Source organism: Halyomorpha halys, unplaced genomic scaffold (assembly GCF_000696795.3).
Source record: "Halyomorpha halys isolate HHAL.00 unplaced genomic scaffold, Hhal_1.1 Scaffold558.1, whole genome shotgun sequence".
Classification (NCBI taxonomy): domain Eukaryota; kingdom Metazoa; phylum Arthropoda; class Insecta; order Hemiptera; family Pentatomidae; genus Halyomorpha; species Halyomorpha halys.
The window spans coordinates 93,120-102,211 of NW_027115474.1; the positions used below are offsets into that span (position 1 = coordinate 93,120).

At 27.3% G+C, this 9,092-nt stretch overlaps 2 protein-coding genes across 2 annotated transcripts in view; one reads left to right on the forward strand and one right to left on the reverse strand.

The window, feature by feature from the left end:
• The window catches only part of LOC106684229 (luciferin sulfotransferase), a 39,423-nt gene extending 36,938 nt beyond the window's left edge, over nucleotides 1–2,485 (forward strand). Inside the window, exons 5-7 of the mRNA XM_067052527.1 lie at nucleotides 1,400–1,494; nucleotides 1,855–2,026; nucleotides 2,191–2,485. Coding sequence (XP_066908628.1) covers nucleotides 1,400–1,494; nucleotides 1,855–2,026; nucleotides 2,191–2,297 — 374 coding nt within the window. The 3' untranslated portion in view covers nucleotides 2,298–2,485. The remainder of the gene's footprint in view (nucleotides 1–1,399; nucleotides 1,495–1,854; nucleotides 2,027–2,190) is intronic.
• A 2,000-nt stretch (nucleotides 2,486–4,485) lies between these two features.
• LOC106684230 (solute carrier organic anion transporter family member 74D) overlaps nucleotides 4,486–9,092 on the reverse strand; it is a gene marked incomplete in the record, with an annotated part of 39,144 nt that continues 34,537 nt past the window's right edge. The window contains 2 exon segments of the mRNA XM_067052520.1: nucleotides 4,486–5,424; nucleotides 7,584–7,688. Coding sequence (XP_066908621.1) covers nucleotides 5,246–5,424; nucleotides 7,584–7,688 — 284 coding nt within the window.

The following is a 9,092-nucleotide window of genomic DNA, read 5'->3' on the forward strand; positions in this document are numbered from 1 at the left end:
ATAACTGCCCTTTTTTCTTTGATTTTTGGCGCCCAAAAACCAAGACTGGGTCGGCCGCAAATTTAGGCTAACTTGCACCAGCCAATCCAAATAACATGCTTTCCCATGATGGACTTTGTCATTATTTGGCAAACATGTAGAGACACCTTTAGAATGTTATCCAAAACCATAATTACAACCGTTGGAAAGTTGAATCCCTGCTCTTCCAGCCAATATGAATATCTTTTAGATTTAATGTTTTTATATGATATGAAAAACAGTCTCAAATCAAAAAAGTTTCTCCAATGTTATATTTTCTATCTGCGGTTATGTAGTACTATCTATATAAATTTTTATCTACAACCTACATTTCTGATATTTATGTTTCCTGTCATTTACCCTGTCTCTATTTCCTTCCTTTGTATAATGAAAATCAAATGTAATAGCAAAAAAATTCAAATGTTTAATTAATAATTCAATTAATTCTTGTCTATACAATTTAAATAAAAACCGAATTTCTTTAATTCATTAAAGCTTGAAGAACATAAAAACAGATAAAACATAAAAATACTGTAATTCAGATATAAGCCACGATCTACTTTTCATTGCCTGTCATAGTGTTCAATTTGTAGATTCAATTTATTTATTTATTTCTTCAGTTTTCTAGACACTACTTGCATATCTTATATTATACATATCTTCTTACCTACATGATATTATATTTCATCTGTTACTGTTTTCAATCGACTACCATCAAAGTCCACAATTATCAATCAATTAAAAATTTTTTTATTATTCAATTATCAGTAATCAATTTTTATCATTTATGATTTAATTCGATATTTTGTATAGTTCTAAATTTGTTTGTATACTATTCCTTTTCAATTGTATGTTGTTGTTATCTCTTTTGTTCAATAGCCCTGATGAAGAACTGAAACTCAGGTCAAAACGTCGGCATAAAATAAATAAATATGGTTTTGTTTATTTATGTTGTTCTTTGCTGACCGCACCCCCCGACAAACTTCTCCAATCATTAATCTATGGTCAACTATCTACACCTCAACATAAATATTCATCTGTTGACTGTTCTAAAACAATGCAAACATGTGGATGAAGCACAAGCACTTTGTGATATGTGCCCAAAAACCGACACCCGACAGCTCGGCCACAAATTCAGGCCAACTTGTACCAGTCAATCCACACACTTGCACATGAGCGAATATGTCATTGTTTGGTAAATGTGCAGAGGCACCTATAGAATTGAATATTATCGATGTTGGGTATAGCCTCCTATAAAAAATCTATGTTCCCTAAGCTTTAATATCAATAATAATGTCAGTTTTTAGATTTCAATTTATAAAAATTTAATATTGTATTCATAATTTATATGAGATAAAAGTTTATTATTTTATTTTTTCAGTTGTATATGCTCCATATTGGGCTCATGTTGAGTCTGGCTACTCAAGGAGAAACAACCCTAATCTATTGTTTCTATTTTATGAAGAATTGAAGAGGGTAATGTAAAGTGTTTCATTATATTTTTTTTTTCAATTTTATAATTTAGTATCAATATCAGTGAAGACAAAATAACTTCAAATACAATAAAAAAATGAGGTGTTAATAGTAGTAAATACATATGAGAAGAAGATGGTCAGGAGTGCGGTTAACAAATAAATAAAACATTTATTTGTGCCACTTAAAAACTTATTACTTAGCGCAAATAAATAATTTTTGTTTATTTGTGTATTTTTACTAACTGTACCTCCACAACCATCTTCTCATAAAATAAAATAATTGAGTTTTATTAAAACAATGAAAAATCTCTTTTAGTTTTATCAATTACTTTAACTTAATAACCATTACTTCATGTTGTAGGATTTACCGTCGCAGATTAGGAAAGTTGCCTCATTCTTGAACAAGACCATTAATGATGATGAAGTGGAAAAACTTGCTAATTTTCTCCACATCGATAATTTCAAAAAGAACTCGCCACATATTCCCATTAAGGGCATTGCCAATGAGAATCGAGGTTCATTCATCAGGAAAGGTATATTTTATTTCTTTAATACTTGATATTTGTACTAATCAATTGAAAAATTTTCAAACCTAATTCCTCGGCCAGGAGTTCCTTCTTGACCATTATTATATCTGCTAGTTTCAGAATAAACTCAATTGTGTTATTATATTAATTATTTGTTCATAAATTTTTAGGTGAAATTGGAGGAAATTCAGAATTCACAGAAGATCTTGCCAAGGAGGCGAGGGAATGGTTTAAAGAAAACATTGAAAGGAACACAATGGTCTTTCCAGAATTTTAAATTTGATTTTATTTCTTTGACTGCTCTTTTCTATAAGAGATGGGGTAGATGTTTTTAACATTACCTTAAAAAATATTGTTTGTTGACCTGTATTATGATTAAATTGTTTGACTAAAATGAATTTATTAATTATTTAAATAATTTGTTTGATGATTTGTTGACTTGATTGTTACCTGAATTATCTATTAAATTATTATTATAATTAATCTCTTTTATTTATTTTTTTTAATTTACCCAATTGGTTTGTCTTAGGATACAGCATTTTGGAAAGTGTCTTATATCATTTATTTGATCATAATTCTCCTGATTTTTTTTTTTTTAATAAAATCGCTATTTAGTCTCAAACTACGCATTAAAATTTAATTTCTTTTTACCAAACAAAAACGCAAGTCACTTATTGTTGTTTTGTTATGACATCATTTCGACATAAATATACATTAGGCTTATATACTCAGTGCGTTATTTTGATTTATTTGTTGTTTTTTTAAATTTTATTTATTATTTTAGTATTATCTATTAGGAGTTATAATCGCTACCGTTCTTGGGCAGTATCTTATTGCAATAATACTACTATAAAGAGACCACAAAAGTTTCTTATCCAAGTGCAAAAGATGTCAATACAAGAAACATTTAGTTAAAGCTGGCCAGAAGGGATCCAAAATTATTATGTAATGTAAACAATAGATTATATTTTGGTGAAGATCACTTCGATGTTAGTATAATGCAAGAGACAAATTGTAAGTTCATTTATTCCGAAAGACAACTTAAAGTAACTAAAACCGTAATGCCTTCCAGTTAGAAAATGATATGGAAAATTATGTCCGATACAAAATAATGGGTTCAGTAAAAAAAAAAAAATAACGAAACAAGAGTGCAGACCATCTAAATTTGATTGTCCATATAAACCGACATTTAACAGAACATGGATGTTTCACTAAAATTAAAGCATGGATTCTATGTAACTTTGAACTTTCTGCTTTCATGAAACCATGGTTGTTTTTGAAAAAAAGAAAAAATTCTTTTAAATACAAAATATGTAATAATTTAAAAAAAACCACAAAGTATGAATCAATAAATCAGCGTCGTTTGTTTATGTCTAATTGACGTCACATATGAAACCATCATGGCGGATTGAAGAGCCATATTCCTTCTGTTGGTACACAGAGTAAAAATCTGATTTTAGTTATAACTAAAATTAAAAATTAATCCTGTATCTATACTAATTAAAATATATATAATTGGTTTTCTGAATTGACTGACAATAATGCAAACAATACTTCTAGTTTTTTTTTTTCAATGCCATCAAATACTACTTCCTAAATTAACTGAGCTATTCTGAATGTATATCAACTCAAGGATCTGTGTAATGTAATTTGTAAATTAATTGCGTTCCTCACACTTTTAAAGAAATTTTCAGCAATTTTTTTTTTTATTGGCGTGACAGACTGTGGAGGTCCATGGCCTCCATGGCGCGATGTACTTAGGAAATATATCGCACGTTTCTTGAAGTGGTTATCATAGGGTGGGTCCGTCACACCCACGCCTATTTTTTTGAGTGCCACCCATTGGCTAACGGGCCTCACAAATGCCCGGGGGGAGATTTTGAGTGAGTTTAGTTATAAGTAGGGATAGGATTTTTATGTGCTAATAAATAGTCAAATATTTAAAAAAAATATGTAAATAATATGTATTTATAAATTTTGTATTATTCAACAATATAAATTACTAATTGATTAGTAATTTTATGACTTAAAAAAAGTTACATAAATATGTATTTATCATATATTATATGAATAATATTTTAAAGAAATTATGTTAAAATGTACTAAGAGAAAACATAGCTGTTCAATAACAAGACATTAATTAGTAATTGTAATTAAACTAATGGATTAATAATTACTCAGAATGAATTATGAACAAATTATAAATGGAAATAATGAATAATGCTTTATGCAGTATGCTTCAGTAAATAATTCATTCTTACTTTCCTTATTTATTTCTTTAAGTGTGTATTGTATTTTTATATTTCTATTTTATCTATTGTTTTGTTTGTTATTGTTTCTGTTTCTATTAATTGTCTAATATGTTTTTGCAAATCTTGTTTATTTATAATTTTCACTGTACTTCTTATTTTTGTTTTCTTTAATTTGCTTTGCTCATTTTTATATAAACTTTCACATATTTGAAATCATTTTTAGCTATACCTTAGTTTACTTTTATTTCATGTTATCTATTATTACCTAACTTTGTTATATTATTTTAGTCGTTTGCTTCTTTTTTAGCCCTGACGAAGCTCTTCAAAGTAGGACAAAACTTTGGCTCACTATAAATAGTTAAATACTATTTGAGTTATTTTGACTGCACCCGAAAAAAAAAATTATACATTTGTATAAAAATATTGACTTCAATCATAAATAATAAAATCAATAAAAAACTATTTTTTTTCATAACAATAAAAATCAAATCATAATGTAACATTATTGCATACAAAGGCTGCTAAACTTCTTTAAAACTTAGGAAACATTTTAAATCTTTAAAACTTTCTATTGAAATATACGAACACACATAAAGAAAGCTTAATTAAAAAGAATTGACATACTGTAATAATACTTACAAAATTTCTTTTAAAAATGGTTAAATATATTTATCTAATGGTTGATGACACGGATTAATAAAAACAAAATCATCTGATGCTAAAAGAGAAATTAATGCTTGTCATTTCAATATTCTGACATTTTTAAAAGTAATTTGTGAAATGATTAATCATTTTAATCTTACTTAAAAAAATATATATAAAAATAGAATATTTAAAATTAAAGTTACCACACATAACAACCATACGTACATTTATAATAACCAATCCTGCCCAATACTTAGTTAAGAATTTAATCATATATAACTGAAAGAGCAGTCCTTAGGTGTCCATATCCTGATTCTACCAAGTTAATTTAGGATAAATCAGAGATTTCAGCAAACTCTGAAACATCTTTTTTTCTGAACTCCTCTGAGTCAAGCTTAATTTGAGCGTATTCGTCAGGTTGCAACCTCTTCTGTTCTTCATATATATTTAATGCTCCAGCATTCCTGAACACACCGTAATCTAATAATATGGCAAGGATAAAGAAACCTGTAAGAATAATAAGATTACATTATATTTTATAGAGTTAGTATACAACAAATAAATTCAAATTTGTTATGAAATATTTGTACCTTGGAACCAGATTAATACAATTCACTTAGACCAACTTTTCAGGAGAGCATAAAAACTGCTCAATCATAGATTAAGACTGACGTTCTTACAACCCTTAGAAAATACAAAAAGGCAATTTTTCAACGGTCTAACTTTGTTATGGCTTAATGTAGCATAAAATGCTACTTACAATGATGTAATAATCATAATAATTGTAATATTTAGACTTACATTTGTCTGGTTCTGAGGAACAGATATAACTTTAATAAATAACAAATTGAAATTATAATATTTAATAAATATAAAATTTAAATATGAAGATGGTCAGGGTTGTGGTCAAAAAAGAACAAATAGTTTTCAAACTGTTTAATGTCCGATGTTTCGCCACACTTTGCAGGTCTTCATCAGGATTAAAAAAGATACAAAAAACAACTAAGAACATTACAACAATAAGATACAAAAACAACTAAGAACATTACAACAATAAGATACAAAAACAACTAAGAACATTACAACAATAAGATACAAAAAGGTAAATTAAAGTATGATAAATATTATGTAAAAAATAAGTGATAGAAAAATTATATATAAATAAAAGGAAGGAAGATATAAAATAGTATTAATATAAAATACACTTGAATAAATATAAACAAAAAGGTAAATTAAGGTAGGATAAATAACTTCTTTTACTATCATTGTTATTATATCCTATATTGTATTTACTATCCTACTATATTTTCTTCAGTATATATTATTAGTGACAATGTGTATCATTCTATTTTTACTTAGTTATTCCTAAATTAGAAAATATTATTCTTATCATATTTCTGTATCTTTCTTTTATTATCGTTCGTCATATTTTTATGACTATTTCCTGTATATGTGACGTATTTGAAATATAAATTGATATGTATGAGAGGCACCAGCTGGAGTTTTTTAACTTAAAATAATTTACTGGAAGATTATTGATTGACCGTGTGTAAAGATGAAAAGAATATGGTCCGGGTGCAGTCAAGAAAAACTCAAATAGTAGAAATATACTATTTGAGTTTTTCTTGACCGCACCCGGACCATATTCTTTTCAACATTAAAATAATTTATTTTGTCGGCATGCCAAAGATCCCTAGGCAAAAATCCGTCGACAATAGATCTAAAGAAATGTACAAAGATATATAGATAAAAGAGGGTATGAACCCCTAATTGGGCTTAGAAACCCCGAAGCCCCGTACACGGCAAAATATAAATGTTAAATGACCGGCCTCCACGCTTCCGATTTATTGTCAAAATTTGTTTAACCTATCGCTTTGAACAAATAGGTAGTCCCGATTTGTTCTTTGCTCATTTATTATCATTTAATATCATCATTATTAATTTTATTTATATTTATTCTTTCACGAACTTTATTTAATCTCAATCTTCATTTTTCGTCTGTTAGTGCGTTCAAATTTTGTGTTCCCACATCTACTTTTCTGTTTTTATGGTTTTTTTTTTTCGTTTTATAGGCGTCTCTTATACTTTTTTAACCATATATTTTACATATTTTTTTAATTTTTACAAATTCTTACCATTGTTATGTAATTTTTTATTCGTATCATTGTTTATTCAAGTTTATTTTATATTAATACTATTTTGTCTTCCTTTTATTTATATATAATTTTTTTATAACTTATTTTTTACATATTATTTATTCTACCTTAATAAATAATACCTTTTTGTTTATGTTTATTCAAGTTTATTTTATATTAATACTATTTTATATCTTCCTTCCTTTTATTTATATATAATTTCCTTATCACCGTATCTTATTGTTGTAGTGTTCTTAGTTGTTATTTTTGTATTTTTTAGCCCTGATGAAGCACTGCAAAGTGGAGCGAAACGTCGGACATTAAATAGTTTAAAAACTATTTGTTCTTTTTAGATCGCAACCCTGACCATCTTCTTCATATTTTAAGTTATATGGTCAACTATATATATTTCAATTTCTTTAAATAGCGAGTTTAACAAACAATGTTCCTTTAGTAAAATATTTGTTTAGTTTTATATTTTTAATTATCATAAGTAAATCTATATAAATATAATAAAACTTAAAGACTCACCACATGCCATAAAATTGACACTATATCTGAGACTTTGGCTATTATATAAAAGACAATCGGTCTTTCCTCCATCACAAACTTCGTCCCACATTACACAAGACCAATCTAAAAGATGTATAATCATTTATTTATAATTATAATATTGTGAGTATATTATAACATGTGAGTATCGAAGGCATATGTTTCAGATTAACAAAAACTATTTTTTAAGATGTCATATAGAAAGAACTAGAAAACTGAGTCATGAAAAGAGAACTACTGGATTCAGTCGCTAATAAAACTAAAAAGAAATTGCTTTATAAAATTTGAGTTATTAATCTATCTACAAACAATATAAAATATATTGTTTATAGATAGATTATTTATTTTGATTGAGTGTAAGGAATTACAGGTACATCTTCTCTCAGAAAATTCCTGAATACAAAATGGGACAAGAAAAACCTTGTATCTGTTGAATTTAAGGAAGTTTAATGTACAAATACATTAGAATTGTTGCTGAATAAACAAGATATTGTTCAGATTTATTCAAATAAAAAATAAATAAAACATTCTCAGAAGAAAAAAATCAAAAGTATCACTAATAGTTCGACTCATTAGTATTTTACTTTATAATGAGGTGTAAAAGTTGACTGTAGATTAATATGAGGTGGTCAGGGGTGTGGTTAGCAAAAGTACACAAATAAATAAAACTTATTTATTTTTTGCCATGCTGATGCTTTAACTTGAATTCCAATACTTTATCAGGTAACTCAAAGGAAGATTCCATTAAAAATGGACGGAACTGTTGACTTTTAACAGAATCTTCGCTTGAGTACCCTGATGAAGGCCTTAAATTCAGGTTAAAACGTCGGTACAAATAAAAAGGTTTTGGTTATTTGTATATTTTTACTCATTGCACCACTAACCATATTCTCAAATTTTATTTTATCTGCCATCTTACAATAACTCAATGAAAAACTTCTTTATTAAGAATAATGGTGCCTCCTCAGAAGATCAAAGTATATTCATTTTATATATATAAATAATTGTCCATATAATTTCATACTATGAAGAAGATGGTCAGGGTTGGGGTCAAAAGAAAAAAATAATAATTAATAACTATTTATTTTCCAACATTTCGCCCCACTTTGTATAGCTGATGTTTAGGGCTATTCAAGTTGATAGCTTTAGAGACTTTCTCTTAAGTCCCTAATGCTATAAACTTGAACAGCCCTGCAAAGTGGGGTGAAGCATCAGAAAATAAATAGTTGTTAATTATTTTTCTTCTCTTTTGACCATCTTCTTCATAATTTTGCTATTTTCATTTATTTGAATCCTAACCTTTGGCTATTATATAAATATCATATCATGAAAACTTTTAGAGGACCAAGGATTTGTTTAAAGACAGTGTTAGTTTGTTGAAAAGAAGTTATCAAAAATCATCCATCATCGTAGAAGAGCATAAATTGGTTAGTGTTCCTCAACATATAATAAAGTGTCTGTTTTGATTGCCTAGAAACTCGCCCTGAG